Genomic DNA, 20012 nt, shown 5'->3' on the forward strand with positions numbered 1-20012 from the left:
TTACCAGTAACACCCACAATTCTCTCGGACATGTGAGATCCAACCCTATCCGACCGTATATACGCCATGTTCAGAAGGTTGTAAAGACTTGTTTACCAATTCTATAAATTATCGTATGATATTTTTATATGTTTTCACACGGTTTTGACAATTATTTTTTGGAAGATCACCTATTCTGAAATTGCTGCAGTCCAAACACGTTTAAATGTATAATTTGTTTCAAAATAGTTGACCAAAAAATAAATGTGATTTGGCGATATAAGTGACAAAATCAATTCTTTTAAAACGGGTAAATGTAATTTTGGTTTTCTTATCGTTTTATTCAAACAAAATTCATTGTATAACTCGTGAAAAAGGTATATGTAAGTTTATGTTGTATGACGAGAAAAATCACACGACGTCAATATGTGAATGCAAGATCTGCACTTTAAATTTTGTTATAAGATCTAGGGATATGGTCTAGATTCTCATCGTATGAGCCTAATGATTTTAGGATTGAAGTAATCGACGATTTGGATTTGTATTAACGAACTGAAAAATGAGAGTACAAAAGAGATCTCTTTAGACATGACAAATTTTTTTTGTTGAGTATTTTTCTGACTAAACATTACACCCAAAAAACATAAGTATTCTTTCTGGCTGTAACCATACGTTTTTCTTCATGTCTCCCCTTCTCCTTTTAAACGTACTAGTTCGCAGTTCAAACACCACCTCGATCTTCGATTACATTTTAATTGAGAAGGACAAATATTTTATTTTATTTTTTGGGTTTTAAATTTTAAAGATAGGACTGGCTAGATGGTTAAGGTTGTGACAAAATTTTCTTAATGTTGAGGAGAACATTTTCGTTACAAATTAAGATAATCAGATAAATATGTGGTGATTTGCAACTTCCGTACCTTATCATTATTCATGGTGTTGGTGGACTATTCCCGAAGTTTTAGCGACAAACGCAACTCCCGTACCTTATCATCACTAATATAATATGATTTTGAATTTATGGATAAGTCTAGTGACATATATAGTGCAAATGGTTGTCTCAAATAAAGAAGCTGAAAGAATTGAAACAATATTCAACTAGTCTTTTATCATTTGAGATGAAAAAGTTGAAAAACATTATTCAACTTAAAAATTGAAAAAATAGCAAGTTATAAAGAAAAGTTGTTCAACTTGTTCACTACAATTTGAATGATATTGAATGATATTCAATCCTAAATGATTTTTATTCCATTCAATTTTAGGCAACCATTCGTACCCATACAGAAAGCAACATATATGATACTGATTGACAAAACCACTTCGAAATGGTTGCTCCACACAAACAAGAATATGAGAAGGGCCTACACAACGATATTAATTACTGTTAATTTTTGTTTTTGTCTGCCTGCATTTAGAATATGGACAATATCTCTTCCCGGAATTTGCCATACAATCACAACAATTAAAGCAGCGTACCATACCATCTAAATAACAGCATTAATGGCTACCAATCTCTTATTTTTTAGGTTAGAGTTTAGATCTACTTTTTAAAACCTGATTAGCTTGTTCCCTCTACAACTATAATTAGGGGTGGACGAAATTTTCGTCAGGGAAATAAAACCAAATTGAATCAAACAGAAATAAAACCTATATACGTTTTAAAAATTGGTTTAATTATTTGATCGCTTGTCTGTTTGTTCTCTGAAGTTTAGTTTATACAACCAACATTGATATGTGTATTTTAAGGGATGATCATTTTCAGTTCTGTTTGGTTAATCCGGTTTTAGTAAAGCTGTTATTACCAAACTCTTACAAAAGTAATTCCGTTTTTTTTTTTGTTTTTTTTTTATTCTCGGTTTAAAATTCGTGAGCAAGTTATACATAGGTTGATGACACAAAACATGATATGGTGCTGATGGAACTAAAGTTTCCATGCTAGTTAGATCAGCAAAACGCATCAACCATAAACTATAAATGGCCAAGATTATGTCACAAACATCCAGGTACATAATTCAGAATAAACTTTTTATTACAAATTTTACGTCCTAACAAGTAACAAGTAACAGAGAGCTCAAAAAAAAAATATGCATACAGTTATCGACATGGCTATTTTGTATCACTTTTAAGGATTTCACGTAAACAACGTCCAGGTACATGATTCAGAATTCTACACTACCCTTTGTTTGAGGAAGCGACACATGCTTAATGCTTTTGGCCTTTTGCCAAGTGTATCAAGAATGGTATAAACTACAAGTTGACAATATATTTTAGGCGAATGATTTCAATGGTGGTAGTACTGGGACGATACACTTGTAACATTTCAAACAATGCAGTGACAACACAACAGAACACAACACAACACAACATATTTTCCTTTGATCTTGAGACCATGCATCAATTGCAGCTATCATCTTTTCCACATACTCAGATCTAGACAACCAAGATAAGTAATCTCTATTTAAATAAACAAGCATAATGTAGAAAAAGTTATCCAGAAACAACAACTCTAGTCACATATAAAATTTGGCATGGCCTCTGTAGAAGATAGCAAGAATGCTTCATTTCACTATTGCATCAAGGACACAAAAGTTAGTTTAAAAAAAAAAAAGGAGAAGATAATGTCAAACATATACGTGTGCAGATAGACACCATGCTTCATGTCATTATTGCATTTTTCTTCCCTCACAGCCCATCACCAAAGACCAAGAACACACACAAAAAACTTGTTTTAATGCGATTTTAATGTATTTCTCTTTACACAATCTTACTATTTTTTTTTTATATAAAACAGAACAAATTAGTAAGTTTATTATTTGTGAGGGTGTTTGATTTTAATTACATACCATATTAATAATTTTTGCTTGGGCCTGGACCACCCAAGTGTAAAGGATTATGAACAAAATCAAGAGCATTAAAAGCAACGTCCCTACCTTATCCGTGTTTGGTGATATTATCAAATTTTTGCAAAAGCAACGTACCCATCTTATCATTATTTTATAAAGATCCTATGTCTATCCGTAAATGGACTAATCTTTAGACACACAGAGAATATAATGAGTTTGAAAATAAAGTTTCTGCTTCTGCTTGTCTTGTATCATCATGTTGATTCTGCCTCTATCGTCAAGTTTCTTCCTGGTTTTGAAGGCCCTCTTCCTTTCGAACTTGAAACCGGGTTTGTAATTTTTTTTTTTTTTAACCAATGCATTTATTTGTGTATGTAAACAAGCATTCTTCTTAATGAAGGTACATTGGTATTGGTGAGGACGAGAATGTGCAATTTTTCTACTATTTCATCAAATCTGAAAACAATCCAAAAGAAGATCCTCTTCTTATATGGTTAAATGGAGGACCTGGATGTTCTTGTCTTGGTGGTATTATTTTTGAGAACGGTAAATCTTATAATAATAAATTTTTAATATATAATATATATATATCTATATATGTATTTATTTATTTATTTTTTCTTCTTTCGCTAAGCACTACTTTCACCGAGTTATTTAAATTGGTAAAAAAACAAAAATTTAGGACCGGTGGGTTTGAAGTTTGAGGTGTTCAACGGAAGTGCTCCTTCTTTGTTCTCTACTACATATTCATGGACAAAGGTAGCCAATAGTATGTTCATCTGTCTATCACAAACCAAATGATACATTCTTCATCCTTGAAATTTTGTGTCAATTAAAAAAGCAAAAATAAGAAAGAAAAAAAAAAACAAATTTGTGTCAATTTCTCAGATGGCAAACATTATATTCTTGGATCAGCCAGTAGGATCTGGCTTCTCCTACTCAAAAACTCCAATTGATAAAACTGGTGACATAAGTGAAGTAAAGAGGACCCATGAGTTTCTTCAAAAGGTAATAAGAGAAACTTGAAAACGTGTCTTAAAAGCATTTTTCTCTATTTGCATTGAATTTCTTGTGAATGTTGGAATTCTCTTGGTGTAAAGTTATCATCTTATTTAATGTCCAAGTGTTCCAAGCTTAACACATTCTAATTTTTTATTTGAACCAAGCGGTTGAGGTGTTTTTTAAAAATTCTGCGTATACGATTGTCTCATTGATTATAACATCCACATCTCGACTGCATTTTTTTTGTTTTTTTTTTGTAGTGGCTAAGCAGGCATCCACAATATTTCTCCAACCCTTTATATGTAGTTGGAGATTCTTATTCCGGTATGATTGTCCCGGCCCTCGTTCAAGAAATCTCACAAGGTATGGTTTTATCATATCAGTCAATTAAAGTCCACTTTTCTTCGAATATCATTTAATCCATTTTGTTACTTTTAAACAATATCGACAACGGTGCAGGAAATTATATATGTTGCGAACCTCCTATAAATCTACAGGTCATTGATCTTTGATTTACTTCTTGTATCATACATAATTTTTCGAACAATAAATATTGATAGTAAAATATATTTTCTTACCAAAACAAAAACAGGGTTATATGCTTGGAAACCCTGTAACATATATGGACTTTGAACAAAACTTCCGCATTCCATATGCTTATGGTATGGGATTAATCTCCGACGAAATCTATGAGGTATGAAATAAGGCATGCTTATATTGTCACTAGAGAGTTTAAATATTTGACGAATCGATATACTACAAGAAAAACATTGATTTCTTATAGCCAAAAACGTCGGAAAATGGTAAGAAACAGGTTATTTCTACAATTTTCCTACGAAAAATATTGGTAGTAAATGTTCCATAGGAAATAAATATTGGTAGGAATTTGGTAGGAAATGTCTCGAGAGTCTTGCTCTGAGTTTTACTTATATGGTAGCAAATGTCTCGCGAGTCTTGCTCTGAGTTTTGCTTATATTGTATCCTATAATAACATGATTGAAACTTGCCATTTCGAAGCCTCAAACGAAATAATACTGTTCGAAACTTTCATCAAAAATAATAATAATAATTTTTTTTTTTTTTTTCAAAGAATAATAATAATTGTTCAAAACTCTTTTGTTGCAGCCAATGAAGAGAATCTGCAACGGAAATTATTACAATGTGGATCCATCTAACACACAATGTTTGAAACTTACTGAAGAATATCATAAGGTACATCACACTCAGAAATTTGGTCGATACTTTTATTTATTTATTGTTCTTTTATATATCATTACTAATTCCGATTTTTGTTTATCCACAGTGCACTGCCAAAATAAATATCCATCACATATTAACACCAGATTGCGATGTAACCAATGTAACATCTCCTGATTGTTATGTAAGTAATATCTCTTTCCTCCAAAAATAATTTTTTGACAGATTTTGAAAACCTATTTATGTAAAGTACCTCAGCTGCAACCATCTATTTAGTTATAAAAACTAAGAACGTACTAAAAATGGATGAAATCAAATGTAAAACTATGTGTGGATATATTTTGACATTTCAAAGAAACATATTTACAAGGTTGCTTTTGCAGTATTATCCATATCATCTCATTGAATGTTGGGCTAACGACGAGAGCGTTCGCGAAGCTCTTCATATTGAAAAGGTATATGCCAAGTTTAAATTTAAGATTATTGATCAAGGAAGTTTCTAAATTTAAATTAAGGACGATCTATGATTACAGGGTAGTAAAGGAAAATGGGCGCGATGTAATCGGACTATTCCATACAATCACGACATTGTAAGCAGCATACCATATCACATGAATAACAGCATCAGTGGATACCGATCTCTTATTTACAGGTTTGATTTAAAATTACTTATCAATTTTAACTCAAATCAGCTCTTAGGTTAGAGTTAAACCTGAATCTTATTTTTAAGAGCTGGTTTTATACAACTACAAGTAGGATTGGGCAAAATTTTATAAGCTGATAGATCGAAAGTTTAGTAAAGTTTAATATTTAAAATTTCCTTGTTCAAAAAAGCACATACAAGGAACAAATATAATAGTACTACATAAATATCAAATTTATTCAAACTATTATATATTTATATATAATTATTTTTCAAACGACAACCGAAAACAAGAGAATTTTTTCAAACTGAACCAAACCCGAATGGAACTACAAATGGTTTTTTTTTTTTTTTGGATATAGTTTCTGTAAAAACATAAAACCTAATGGATCATACCGAAACCAAAATTGTAATCTGAGGTTTTATACAACTTGTCTGATTTATGGTGAACAGTGGTGATCACGACATCGCGGTCCCTTTTCTTGCAACTCAAGCCTGGATAAGATCTCTCAATTACTCCCCCATTCATAACTGGAGGCCATGGATGATAAACAATCAAATCGCTGGGTAATATATATCTATTTTTCCTGTTTTATATATGTCTCTCTTGTTTATTCATATTTGTAGTCATATCACAAACTTATGAACTCACGTAAAAATCATTTTTTTTTTACAGATACACGAGAGCTTATTCCAATAAGATGACATTTGCTACTATCAAAGCAAGTGTTATTATTTCAGTTTAAACATTTTTTTGTGTCACTACATTACAATGAAAGTGTGTTTATTAATTTTTTTTTTTTTACTGTTTGGATTATAGGGAGGTGGACACACGGCAGAGTATAGACCAAACGAGACCTTTATCATGTTCCAAAGGTGGATCAGTGGCCAACCCCTGTAACAAAAGGCTTATGACCTTCACCTATAATTATCTACCAACTAATATCCACGTTAAGCGCAGTTGTTTGTGTTGAAATGTTTTTGTTGTTTGCTTTGTTGCATTCTTTTGTGCTTTATGTTACAATTTTATGTGTTTTATGTACTACAGTTCATTATTGTGCGTTGTGCAATTCCTTTTACATTTAACTAGGGACTAACCCGGGCTAGCCCCGGTATATTTCCTAACTATACGTGCAAGAAAATGATGTTCTATTTAACATTTCAGTTTAACTTATATGGTACAAGTAATTGTTTAATTTTATCTATCCAAATATTTTTCATTGTAAATTTTTTTTTCAATACATCTTTTTAATTATTAATGTGTATAGTATTTTCTCAATTATACTTCTCTCGTAATTTGTTTTACGATGTTAATTGAACATCGTTCTATAATAACGAATTTGCCACACTTTTTTTGGTATTGACAAAATTTCCTCAAATAGCTTGGTATTGACATTTGCCCCACATCTTTTATAATTTACGAATATGCCCCACGTCTTTTCATATTAACGATTTTGCTACATATCTGTTGGTCTTAACGATTTTGCCCCACATTTATTGGTATTAATGAATTTCCCTCACAGCTTTTGGTATTTGCAAATTTGTTCCCATCTTTTCGTATTTGCAAATATGTCCCACACTTTTCGAATTTACAAAGTTACCCAACATCTGCTGGTATTTTGCAAATGCTTTCGTCATTTCCAGTTATCGAATTAGGCTATTGATGTTGATTCATTCTATCTGAAATTGAGTTTAAAATATTCTTCTTTTTCACCTAAATTAAAAAAAAAAAAAAAAAAAAACTTATAGCAGGTTGAACCTAGAGATTTGATGTTATGAAACCACCAATTCTTAAATTAAATATAGAGATCTTTTTCCATAGTTGAACTTGCCCTACCAAAAAAGAGGAAGAAGATTTTGAATTGTTTATCCTTTATAGAATCAATGTTTGAACTCGAAAAAATTGAATGATATGTCAAGTTCTTGTCTGACATTAACTACAACACTCTCATTGTGTTGACTAAAGCTTGAAGATAGCTTGAGTAACAAGCTAAAGGATTTGTATTTAGGAAGTTTGCCTAAATGCTTTTATGTGTATTTTCCTAATAGGTTTAGGAAGTTTTCTTGTTATTCTCTTATATAAGGAGATACCAATGTGTGGTATAACTTATGAGTTTGAGAAAGAGAGATTGAGAACTTTAGGGGGTGTTATGGGTTTATTGATTTGTAAGGAATTGGAAATCCAAACAAAAATCATTTGTTATTCAATGATTGATTTTAAAATTCGAATTAAAATCATGTGTTATTGATTCGATGATTTATAAATACTAGTTAAAATCCTTTGTTATTCGTTTAGTCATTTGTTTTTGGATTTGAGAATACAAATTATGTTTTAAATAGAATTAAATGGATTTGAAAGAGAAAAATAGAAGGATTCAAATCCATGGGTAAACACATGTTATTTCAAAATCCATATATCTTGATTTCATAATTAATAGAGATTATCAAATTCTATATAGATTTACAAATCAATAAACCAATAACACCCTTAGTTTTCAGTTATTTTTTAAAGCTAGTAATAAAGAGAGTTATTCTTTGTTAATCTTGTGTTCTTAATCTTAGCTTAGTCAATACATTGCACCTCCATTGTTAATGGTCTTAAGAAATAATGAAGCCACTTTATTTAACTAAATTAAAATGACCAGTTATATAACTGATTGTTTCGTTAATTTAATTTCGACGCAAATTCAGATGCATTTTTTTATGGAGTAGATGAATTTCAAAGATTTATTATGGGAGCAAAAATCTAGGTTTAAAGTGGAAGTATATAAACCACTTTGAACGTTTTAATCATATTTTCCTTTTTTACAACCTCAACAAATCGTCTTGTCAAAAGAATGCAGAATAAATTAGTTTTTTTTTTTTTTGTTTGGGCAGCGGAAAACTTTGGACCGAATGAGGGTTAACAACAAAAGAAAAACGAGAGCGTTAGCTTGTCCATGATTGATCAATGGTGTTGGTGATTCGCTCTAATTTTAGCCACAAAAGCAATGTCCCTACATTACTAAATTTGTGGCAAGTGTAATGATAGATATATCATATAAAATTATAAACCAATGTAAAAACAAACGATTAAATACTTGATGTGATGGTTGCTGCACCAACCACGTGACTCCCCGAAATGGTTGTTCCACACAAGCAAATTTGAAGAGAGCCTACTCAACGTTAAGCGACTTGTAAAAATAACAAAAGGGCAGTCTAACTTTCCTTTTCTAATGATTATAAATATCCTTTTTCCGTAAAAAGAAATTAAAAGAAAATGGGTTCGACACTAAAGCATCTGCTTTTGCTTCTACTTGTTTTGATTCGTCATGTTGATTCTGCTGCTATAGTCAAGTCTCTTCCTGGTTTAGAAGGCCGTCTTCCTTTCGAACTCGAAACCGGGTTTGTAAAATGTCTCGTCCTTTTTACCAATGAAACTATGTGTTGTGAGGTCCGAGTTTAGTGATAAGCCATTCTTATGAATGAAGGTACATTGGTATTGGAGAGGAAGAGGACATACAATTGTTCTACTATTTCATCAAATCTGAGAACAATCCAAAAGAAGACCCTCTTCTTCTATGGTTAGATGGAGGACCTGGATGTTCTTCTCTCGGTGGCCTTCTTTTTGAGAACGGTAAATCTCGAATATTTGTTCTTTAGCTAAGCATTATTGTCAATAAGTTGTGTTAAATGAGGCAAATAAATATTTAGGACCGGTGGCTTTGAAGTCTGCGGTTTACAATGGAAGTAATCCTTCTTTGTTCTCCACTACATATTCATGGACAAAGGTAGCATTAAGTATATATGTTCATATTGGATCACAAACCCCAATAATCTATTCTTAATCATTTTAAACTTGGATCTTTTTCTTAGATGGCAAACATAATATACTTGGATCAGCCAGTTGGATCTGGTTTCTCTTACTCAAGAACTCCAATTGGAAAATCTAGTGACACAAGTGAAGTTAAGAGGATCCATGAGTTTCTTCAAAAGGTAATAAGACAAAACTAGGTGTCTCTTTAAAGCACCTGCATTTGTGCCTTGAAGCTCTTGTGTATGTAGATGGTAGTAGTTCTCTTGGTATATAATTATCGATTAATATTGGGCCGAACTAAGCTAAAAGCTTCGCTTGTCTTCTTTTAGGGTCCAACCGACCAGTATATATTCATATGAAAAGATATATAGATGTTACTTGATATTCTACCTGCAATTAGCTCAATTAAAACACAATCATCCAAAGCATGTATATTTTCTTTTGTGCAGTGGCTAAGCAAGCATCCACAGTTTTTCTCCAACCCTTTTTACGTCACCGGAGATTCTTACTCTGGTATGATTGTTCCGGCCCTCGTTCAAGAAATCTCTAAAGGTATGTTTTTTTTTATGATCAATTGATCCCCCAAACATTTTTCTTTTAATATCCTTTCCCAATTTAACAATATAAACATTATGGTGCAGGAAATTATATATGTTGCAAACATCTTATAAATCTACAGGTCATTGATATTTAGTTACTTCTGATATTTGGTATATTTTTCCAAATTTCCAAAACTAAATATTCTTAGTTTTATCTTTTTTTAAACAAAAGCAGGGTTACGTGCTCGGAAACCCGATAACATATGCTGAACATGAGAAAAACTATCGTATTCCATTTTCTCATGGAATGTCATTAATCTCTGATGAACTCTATGAGGTAAGAAATTTATGCAACACTTAATTCGTTATCTTTTCACTAAAGAGTTTTCTATTTGACGAGTAGAATATGGCCCTGATTTTTACCTTCAGATTATATATTAATATCCTTTACAATCCGGATCTAAGCTTGACATTTCTTGAAGCCTCAAATGATATAACAATGATCAAAAAAATTGCAGTCACTGAAGAGAAACTGCAAAGGAAATTATGAAAATGTGGATCCACGTAACACAAAATGTGTGAGACTTGTTGAAGAATACCATAAGGTACACACTGATTTGGTCCATGTTTTTTTTTCCCCTTGGTAATAAATATCATCACTAATTCAGATTTTTGTTTTGTTTTGTTTATGGACAGTGCACTGACAAAATAAATACGCAACATATATTAATACCAGATTGCGATAAAAAAGGACATGGAATAACATCTCCTGATTGCTATGTAAGTTTTATATATTTCCTCCATCTACTGATTTTTATTTGTTTCTACATTTGTTCATCTTTAAATAGAGACAAATTTACGCAACATGTCCAATATGTACAAATGGAAAAATAATGGACCGATAGATATAGTTCACACATTAAAAATTGTCATTTTTATGATACTTCAAAGAACATTTATACAAGGTTGCTTTTGCAGTATTATCTGTATTTTCTTATTGAATGTTGGGCCAACAACGAGAGAGTTCGTGAAGCTCTTCATGTTACTAAGGTATAGACTAAGTTGAATTAAGATCTTTTAACTAAATATTTCAGATCATTGACGAAATGTGATGATATGAAGAAGTTTTTCAAAATCTAAATTATTGACTACTTATAAGTACAGGGGACTAAAGGACAATGGCAGCGATGTAATTGGACTATTCCATACGATAACAACATCATAAGCAGCGTACCATATCATATGGATAACAGCATCAATGGATATCGATCTCTTATTTACAGGTTTGAGTTAACATTACCTTTCAAGAAACATTACTTATTCAAGAATTTAACCCAAAAAAAACAAATTACTTTTCAAAAACTTATCTTCTACCCTATACAAGTAGGAGTGGGCCAAATTCTAATAACAGAGAGAAAAGGTAAACAGATTTTAGTGTAATCGAACTATATTGAACCAAATAAACCAAAAATTATTAAAAGTTTGTTTACATACAGGTTAAATATAAATATATATATATATATTTAAATAGACACACACATAATACTTATATTATATTTATTAAATCATTTTATGTTTATATTGTTAATTCTAACCAAATGTCTGTAAAGATTCTCAAACAAAGCCTAAAGGTTGCCAGTTTGAGTGTCACTTGGGAATGAACCATATAAAATGTCTTGGTCCCTCGTTTAGAAGGATGTACGGGCCTATGCCCAAAATCTCTTAGTAATTTAAAAAAATATATATATATATATATATCATAAATTCTACTTTTCTAACTACAACTAAACTAAATCAAATTTGAATCAAACAAACCAAACACCATATATTATTTTATCCGGTTTAAGTTTCTATAAAATCGAAGATTTATATATCAAACCGGTAACAAAACCGTAAACTAGTTTGGCTACAAGATTCAAGAGATTAAAAAATTTGTATGGTTTATGGTGAACAGTGGTGATCATGACATCACAATGCCTTTCCAAGCAACTCAAGCCTGGATAAAATCTCTAAATTACTCCATCGTTGATGACTGGAGGCCTTGGATGATAAACGATCAAATCGCTGGGTATAGATATTCTTTCTTGTTTTAGGTTTCTCTTGTTCATTCATTTTCTTATCAAAACTCATGTAAAAATCATTTTTGCCTTTTTGTCTTGACAGATACACGAGAACTTATTCCAATAAGATGACATTTGCTACTGTCAAAGCAAGTCTTTTAACTTAACATTTTTTCTGTCATTGCATTACAAATTTACAATGAAAGTGTTTATTAAATTCTTTTTCCTGTTTGGATTATAGGGAGGTGGACACACGGCAGAGTATCTACCAAACGAGAGTTCCATCATGTTCCAAAGGTGGATCAGTGGCCAACCTTTGTAATAGAAGGCCTCTTTTAGAGGCTTATTGCCTGTACGTATTACATATATTAATATTCACGCTACGCGCAATTCTTTTGTTTTGAGATGTTTACAGAAAATAGGATAAAAAGTTTGTCCTTGACATTTTGCCTTCCTCAGGATTACTATTTGGTATCAAGGAATCATTTCAAACTGATGTTAATAACCCTGAACCAACTATTTTACTCATACCCTTTTTCACCAGAGATGTAGCCGATGTAAACCTACTTCACTCGTAAGATGTTGATGAGATCTTTAATGGATCTATTCGGTATATTTCTGTTAACATCAGCCTTGAAACCTTAGCAAAAACATAACTACGATTCCACCTTCTGACTCGCCTTGAGACATATGATTACATGCCTCCAACCACTAAAGCTATTTTTGTTGCTCATTCGAATTTCACCAAAACTTTACCACAGCATTGCTGAGCTTCATCATGAACAAATCGTCTTGTCAAAAGAATCAACAACATTGATTTTTTGACAAATTCTGAAACTTTGGTATTTTTGGCATTTTTTCCTTTGTTTACAACTTTTTTTTGGGCAAAACCTTTTTTACAACTTAAACAAATCTTCCTTCTTGTCAAAATAAAGACGAATAAATCAGTTTTTTTTTTCTGGTTTTCATCACAAAAATAAATAAATAAATAAAAACAAAAAAACGAGTGAGTTAAGTTGTCCATGATTGATGCATGGTATTGGTGATTCGCTCAGATTTTAGCCACAAAAGCAATGTCCCTACATTATTCATTATGTGTAAGAAAAATTGCTAAAAATATCTTTTCAAAACTATCCTTTTTTAATTATGTTCTTTGCTTTTGCCATTTTCGTTTATACCTTTTTTAATTTTTAATGATCATTTTACACATATTTTAAAAATATTTTAGGTTAACAAATGAAATATTGATTTTTCCCGCGAAAAATATTCCGAATATAATTTTTCCACCAAAACAAAATTTCCCTCCAAATTGTTTTACTGCAAATTTTTTTTTGGCGGAGAATATATTTACAAAGGTTTTTAAAGGATATACAAGGATTTAAAAACCTTTGTAATTCTTTTTAAAACTCTTCTAAATCTTTTTATAACTATTTTTAATGGTTAACAAGAGTTTTGAAATGGTTCCAAAATATATACAAATTTTTAAAAATATTTACAATTTTTTTTAGATTTAAAAATCATTTACCATTTTTTTAAATACTTTATAAGATTTTTAAAAAGATTTACAAAGGTTTTTAAAATCCTTGTAAATCCTTTAAAAACTCTTGTAAATCATTTTAAAAGTTTTTATAAAGGTTTTCAAAGATTTTAAAAGATTTTAAAATATTTACAAATGTTTAAAGTATTTACATGTGTATTGAAAGACTTTATACCAAAAGGTTTTAAAATGATTGACAAGTTGTTTTTAACAACTTTTAAAATGCTTTAAAAACTTTAAAATGATTTTTTAAGAGTTTTTGAACGACTTACAAAGGTTCTTAAACGATTTACAAGGATTTTTAAAGGATTTTTAAATGCAAATTTGGCGGGGAATAAAATTTTGCAGAAAAATTTTTTGGCGGGAAAAAAGAAATTTTGGCGCCAAATGTTATTCACATTCTACTTACATGTTCTGATTAGATGAAGGGTAATTTGGTAATTTTCTTCAAAAAAATAGCTATTTTTAAAAATGACCAACAGAAAATTATATTGTTGCAAAAGGGTATTAGAAAAAAGGTATTTTGTAAATCTCCTAATTTATAAAAAGAAATTCTTACGAATGTCCTTCAAATTTTACCTTTATTTTATACTATCGTTCTCTGTAATATATTTTTATTTATATTATTTTAAAATTTTTAATGATCATTTTACTCCTATTTATAAATGTGTTAGGTTAACAAAATGAAATATTGATTTTTCTAACCAAAAATATTCTAACGCTAATTTCACCCCAAAAAAATCAGAAATTTCAAATAATAATTTTCTCCAAAAAACTATTTTTGGCGAGAAATGGATTTACAAGGATTTTTCAAGGATTTACAAGAGTTTTAAAGGACTTTCAAACCTTTGTAATTTTTTGTTAAAATTCGGTAAAAACTCTTGTATATCATTTAAAAATTTTTTAATGCTAAATATTTTTTCGCGAAAAAATTACAGTTTTTAATTTTATATTTTTTTTTAGATAAAAGATAATTTAGTCATTTTGGTTATGGAAAGAGATAGTTTTAAAAATGAACAATGTAATAGAGTATTTTTGCAAAAAAAACATTGATATTTTTTATTTTACAAATCCATCAATTAAAATTTAAAAATATAACATAACTAAAAACAAAATAAATGCTTGGGCTCCGAAAACTTGGACCAGTTACTGGATAAATCAATTAATCATTTGGGCCCCGAAACTTTGGACTAGCCAATCGTTAAGGATCGATTTTAAGACTTTGTGGAAAGTGTAATGATTATATGAATACAAACAATATACTAACACTGAATTCTTTTAGTCACGTGGTTGAAAAGATGTTTATTTATATTTTGTATTAATGTTCGATTTTGACAGAAAAAATTGTCATTTAATCTACCAACTTCCAAAATTGTAAACTGTTTTATACATCAGATTCATATGTACCAAAACTTAAACGTTGATCAGCTGTTTGAAACATGAGAATACGTTAAGCAGACAAAAAAATATACTGTTATTTAGGTATAAACATTCAGATTTGATTCGAATTATGTTCGAATTTATTTGGATACAAATAATTCAGATACAAGAGTTTTTGCCCGTAGTTCTAGCGAGCCTTTATATATCCAACGAAAAAAGATTTTTAAAAAATGAGGACAATGTAATAGACAACGAAGGATTTTAAGAAGAAAAAAAAACAATGTATTAATTGTACATTAATATTGTAGATGCTACGTGATGGTGTGGCACACAAAACTATTTAATTTTATTTTTTTTAATATTGTCAAAACCAATATTTATTGATCTGAGAGGGCCTACTGAAGGTGGAAGGTCTACGGAATTAGCAAAAACAATATAAATATTTGATACATAAAGATCCCTTTTCTTTCGCTGAAAGGACTCAAATCTTTAGAAACGAAAAGAGAATGAGTTTGATACTAAAGTTTATGCTTCTTATTCTACTTGTCTCGAGTCATCATGTTCGTTCTGGCTCCATCGTCAAGTTTCTTCCTGGTTTTAAAGGCCCTCTTCCTTTCGAACTTGAAACCGGGTTTGTAATATGTCTCTTTTTTTTTAACCAACCAATGCAATTATGTGTTGTGAGTTTGGAGTTAGTAATTAGTCATTTCTTATTAATGAAGGTACATTGGTATTGGTGAGGAAGAGAATGTACAATTTTTCTACTATTTCATCAAATCAGATAAGAACCCACAAGAAGATCCTCTTATTATATGGTTAAATGGAGGGCCTGGATGTTCTTGTCTCAGTGGTCTTTTCTTTGAGAACGGTAAACCTATAATATTTCTTCTTCACTACGTATTATTTTCAGTGACTTGTTTAAAACGAAAAAAAAAAAAAAAATAGGACCTTTGGCTTTGAAGAACAAGGTTTACAATGGAAGTGTCCCTTCTTTGGTCTCTACTACATATTCATGGACAAAGGTAGCATAAAGTACGTTCATAATGGATCACAAACCCAATGATTTGTTCTTGATCTTTAAAAGTTTTGGATCATATTCTCAGACAGCAAACATAATATTCTTGGATCAGCCTGTGGGATCTGGCTTCTCTTACTCAAAAACTCCAATTGAAAGAACTAGTGACACAAGTGAAGTTAAGAAGATCCATGAGTTTCTTCAAAAGGTAATAAAACAAAGTTAAGTATCTTTTTGAAGCATTTGTTTTTGGGCCTCTAAGCATGTGTATTTCTCGTGTGTGAAGTTATTGATTGATAATGGATATCGGGATATGGATCTCGGCCACATGTAGACTTAACTACGCCAGTTTTCGTGACTTGTGAAAACCACCCCGTCTCATTTAAATTTAACACATTTTGAATTTTATTTAAATTAAGGATAATATAATTTAGGAGTTTATTAGTAGTTCCCCCAACAAAAAAAACAAGAAAAAAAAAGATTAGCTTATCAATTAAAATCTAGAGCTTTTTGTATTGCAGTGGCTAATCAAGCATCCACAATTTTTGTCCAACCCGTTTTACGTTGTTGGAGATTCTTATTCGGGCATGATTGTTCCCGCCCTCGTTCACGAAATCTCAAAAGGTACGATCTTATATCATATCAACCAATACCCTTACGCTTTTCTTTATATTTTTCCCTCATGTTTTAACAACATAGATACTATGATGCAGGGAATTATATATGTTGCAACCCTCCTATAAATCTTCAGGTCATTGATATTCACTTGTTATATTATGTATATTTTTCGAATACTTAAATTTGTTTTTGCCAAAACAGGGTTATGTGCTTGGAAACCCGATAACACATATTGAATTTGAACAAAACTTTCGTATTCCATATGCTCATGGAATGTCGTTAATCTCTGATGAACTCTACGAGGTATGAAATCATCTATGCCATGCTTAATTTGCTTCTTTTTTTTTTTAAGAATCGACTTATATTTTATCCTTCACTAACCAGATCTAACCATACCATTTTTCAAAGCCTCAAATAATATAAAAATGTTCAAAACTCTGTTTTTCAGTCATTGAAGAGAATCTGCAAGGGAAATTATTTCAGTGTGGATCCAAGTAACAAAAAATGTTTGAAGCTTGTTGAAGAATACCATAAGGTACACATTAAAAATTTGTCAATTTTTTTTTTTTTTTGCTTGGTAATTAATATAATCACTAATTCAGATTTTGTTTTTTTATTTATTTACAAGTGTACTGACAACATAAATAGCCATCATACATTAATAGCAAATTGCGATGACTCAAATACACAACACATATCTCCTGATTGCTATGTAAGTAATTCCTTTTTCCTATCTGATTACGCTCCTATTTGCATTAACTTATAGAAAGCTTACAAAGATAATCAAAATTTAAAACAAACATCCGTTTAAGATCGAGTAACAAAAATGAAGATGATGATATATGTTGTGCTGAAGATAGTAACTAAGTATATGGATATCATTTTTATAAATTTTCATGATTGAAGCTACTGGTATATAATTAAGAAAACAAATGAGTTGTTATAATCATCTTTAAAAAAAAAACGGAGGAAATATATGACTATTTTTGGAAAGGATTAGAGTGTTTATATCATTTTTAAAATCTAGACATGCGCTTGTTTCTACATTTATTAGTTGATAGTAAAATATGGAAAAATTATAGTATCATCCTCTTACAGACAAATTTAGGCGACTAGTATGATGAATTTTTTTGATTAAATTATCAAAATTTGTAATAACTTTATGCTCAAAGTCCTAAGGTTACACAATCTTTTTACTTATGAGTTGACATACGTTTATTTCGATGATTTCGATTAACATACGTTTATTTCGATTAATATTTTACCAAATTTAAAATTTTATTTTATGATATTTCAAAGAAACATATTTACTAGGTTGCTTTTGCAGTATTATCCATATCATCTGGTTGAATGTTGGGCCAACAACGAGAGTGTTCGCGAAGCTCTTCATGTTGATAAGGTAAAAGCCAACTTTATTTTAAGATTGTTGATAAAGCGTGAAACTATATAGAACATGTTTATTTAACAAAAAATTAACAACTACGTACGTACAGAGAACATTTTTAAAACCTAAATTATATATTGTTACAGGGGAGTATAGGAGAATGGATACGAGATCATCGGGGTATTCCATACAAAAGCGACATTAGAAGCAGCATACCTTACCATATGAATAACAGCATCAATGGCTACCGATCTCTTATCTTCAGGTTAGAATTAAATTTACTTTTAAAAGAACTGATCGTATACCCCTATACAAACTACGATATGGGTGCACAAAGAAACAATTACAACAAAGGAAAAAAAAAGAGAAAAAAATATATTCATAACCAGAGATATCTGACCAAGAATACAATGAAACCAGTAAAGTTTTACAAAACTATCGTTAAAAACATAAAACAAAGACGGAAACAGATTTTAGTGTACTTGAGCTAAACTAAAGCGAATGAACCAAATTTTATATTACGTAAACATAAATTTACAAAAACCTTTATAGATTTGTAAACTACGATCAAACCAAGTCCAAACTGAAAACCAAACCCAAAGTTATATGCGTTGCATCAAACCGAACTGAAACCAAATCAAAGTATAAATGGTTTTTTTTTTTTTTTGGTTTTAGTTTTGTATAGAACTAATTTGTACGGTTTATGGTGAACAGTGGTGATCATGACATCACAATGCCTTTCCAAGCAACTCAAGCCTGGATAAAATCTCTAAATTACTCCATCATTGATGACTGGAGGCCTTGGATGATAAAAGGTCAAATCGCTGGGTAATATATTTATATATACACACTTTTTGTTGTAGATCTCTCTTGTTCGAACAAACCTCGCAAACTCACATAAGAATCATTTTCTTGCAGATACACGAGAACTTATTCCAATAAGATGACATTTGCTACTGTCAAAGCAAGTCTTAATTGTTTCAGCTTAACATTTTTATTTTCATTGCATTTCCATTTGAAAAATTGTATTATAATTTTGTTTTGATTACAGGGAGGTGGACACACGGCAGAGTATCTACCAGAAGAGAGTTCTATCATGTTCCAAAGGTGGATAAGTGGGCAGCCTTTGTAATAAAGACTCGTGAGTTTTAGTCTTTTACGTATGAAAAATAAAAGTACTTACCATGAAATGTTTGTAATAGATGCTAATGGCTTTTGTCAGCTTTATGTCCTTTGTCTCCTTGTCATAACTTTCTCGATTTGTACGTGATACTAAATAAGTTGGAATGAGAAGTTTCTGTTAATGAATCTCACTTTTGCGAATGATATACTGTACCATACTTGAATCATTCTATTTGACTTTACTCGATCCTTATATACTAGTAAGTTTCATGGGTGTCATACAAAATTCGTTAAAATTAATGGATTAGTCCATGTTTCAAGTGTAATAGCTAGAGCCATACTTCGATATATTGTAACGTTGTTTCCTTCTTCAACTCTGATTTCGATACAAGAAAACTTTAAACAGATGTATCACTTCTTGTAATACTTCACGTCTGTTACTTGAACACGATAAACAGCTGTATCTCAGCAGTTTCTAATACTCGGTTCTAACACCAACATAGTCTACACAAACTCCAGTCACAACTTGATATACATGTACATTAGTAATAAACTAATAATCGATTAATTTAAGTTAAGCTCTATTAAAAAAAGGATCTGTGGAAAGCAAACATTTAGTAGTTTGGGCTTTCTAATTTCAATAGACGAAAAAAGAGTACCGAAAAGCAAAATGGTAATTTGGGCATGGTCCGGCCCATTTTATACAGACATGAAAGTAAATAGGGAAAAAAAAAACTCGATTATCAGAGCCAGGTTTCGATCCTGGGACCTGTGGGTTATGGGCCCACCACGCTTCCGCTGCGCCACTCTGATTTTTTGATAGATGAGTCATTCTTTATATATATAAAAGAGATTGAAAGATAACATCAAAATATAGACCAATAAAATTACAGATAA

At 30.7% G+C, this 20012-nt stretch overlaps 3 protein-coding genes, 1 long non-coding RNA gene and 1 other non-coding gene across 12 annotated transcripts; 3 read left to right on the top strand and 2 right to left on the bottom strand.

Moving 5' to 3' along the window:
* The first annotated feature begins 2726 nt into the window (after positions 1–2726).
* Positions 2727–6975, top strand: SNG1 (sinapoylglucose 1). 6 transcript variants are annotated; one of them, NM_179703.2, is made up of 14 exons: positions 2760–3151; positions 3223–3368; positions 3505–3581; positions 3711–3830; positions 4085–4187; positions 4284–4321; positions 4417–4518; positions 4950–5036; positions 5128–5205; positions 5405–5476; positions 5555–5673; positions 6118–6231; positions 6341–6386; positions 6485–6975. In NM_179703.2, exons 1-14 carry the CDS (start codon positions 3033–3035, stop codon positions 6563–6565), a joined length of 1302 nt encoding a protein of 433 aa, NP_850034.1. In that variant the 5' UTR covers positions 2760–3032; the 3' UTR covers positions 6566–6975. The 6 variants fall into 6 exon arrangements, with proteins under 6 accessions (NP_001154529.1, NP_850034.1, NP_850035.1 ...); NM_179704.1 differs by having other exon boundaries at positions 2956–3151; positions 6341–6392; positions 6489–6819; NM_179705.1 differs by having other exon boundaries at positions 2956–3151; positions 6341–6390; positions 6485–6819.
* A 1556-nt stretch (positions 6976–8531) lies between these two features.
* On the bottom strand, positions 8532–8826 carry AT2G07855. The gene is made up of 2 exons (NR_140237.1): positions 8745–8826; positions 8532–8658 (listed from the first exon to the last, which is right to left on the bottom strand). It is a non-coding gene; the product is annotated as an other RNA (long non-coding RNA).
* Positions 8806–13048, top strand: scpl10 (serine carboxypeptidase-like 10). Of its 2 annotated transcripts, NM_001335834.1 has the most exons (15): positions 8806–9048; positions 9135–9280; positions 9358–9434; positions 9520–9639; positions 9910–10012; positions 10102–10139; positions 10235–10336; positions 10518–10604; positions 10696–10779; positions 10978–11049; positions 11164–11282; positions 11954–12067; positions 12163–12208; positions 12301–12411; positions 12519–12679. In NM_001335834.1, the coding sequence occupies exons 1-14, from the start codon at positions 8924–8926 to the stop codon at positions 12379–12381; spliced, it is 1314 nt and encodes a 437-aa protein (NP_001324624.1). In that variant the 5' UTR covers positions 8806–8923; the 3' UTR covers positions 12382–12411; positions 12519–12679. The 2 variants fall into 2 exon arrangements, with proteins under 2 accessions (NP_001324624.1, NP_179883.1); NM_127865.3 differs by having other exon boundaries at positions 8852–9048; positions 12301–13048.
* Positions 13049–15396: 2348 nt separating this feature from the next.
* Positions 15397–19316, top strand: SCPL9 (serine carboxypeptidase-like 9). Of its 2 annotated transcripts, none has more exons than NM_127866.3 (14): positions 15397–15607; positions 15699–15844; positions 15922–15998; positions 16080–16199; positions 16513–16615; positions 16705–16742; positions 16811–16912; positions 17058–17144; positions 17238–17321; positions 17937–18008; positions 18140–18258; positions 18708–18821; positions 18912–18957; positions 19045–19316. In NM_127866.3, exons 1-14 carry the CDS (start codon positions 15483–15485, stop codon positions 19123–19125), a joined length of 1314 nt encoding a protein of 437 aa, NP_179884.1. In that variant the 5' UTR covers positions 15397–15482; the 3' UTR covers positions 19126–19316. The 2 variants fall into 2 exon arrangements, with proteins under 2 accessions (NP_179884.1, NP_973517.1); NM_201788.2 differs by having other exon boundaries at positions 15451–15607; positions 18912–18961; positions 19049–19314.
* A 540-nt stretch (positions 19317–19856) lies between these two features.
* On the bottom strand, positions 19857–19928 carry AT2G23020. Its single transcript has one exon. It is a non-coding gene; the product is annotated as a tRNA-Met (tRNA).
* Positions 19929–20012: the final 84 nt, after the last annotated feature.

Source organism: Arabidopsis thaliana, chromosome 2 (genome assembly GCF_000001735.4).
Source record: "Arabidopsis thaliana chromosome 2, partial sequence".
Taxonomy (NCBI): domain Eukaryota; kingdom Viridiplantae; phylum Streptophyta; class Magnoliopsida; order Brassicales; family Brassicaceae; genus Arabidopsis; species Arabidopsis thaliana.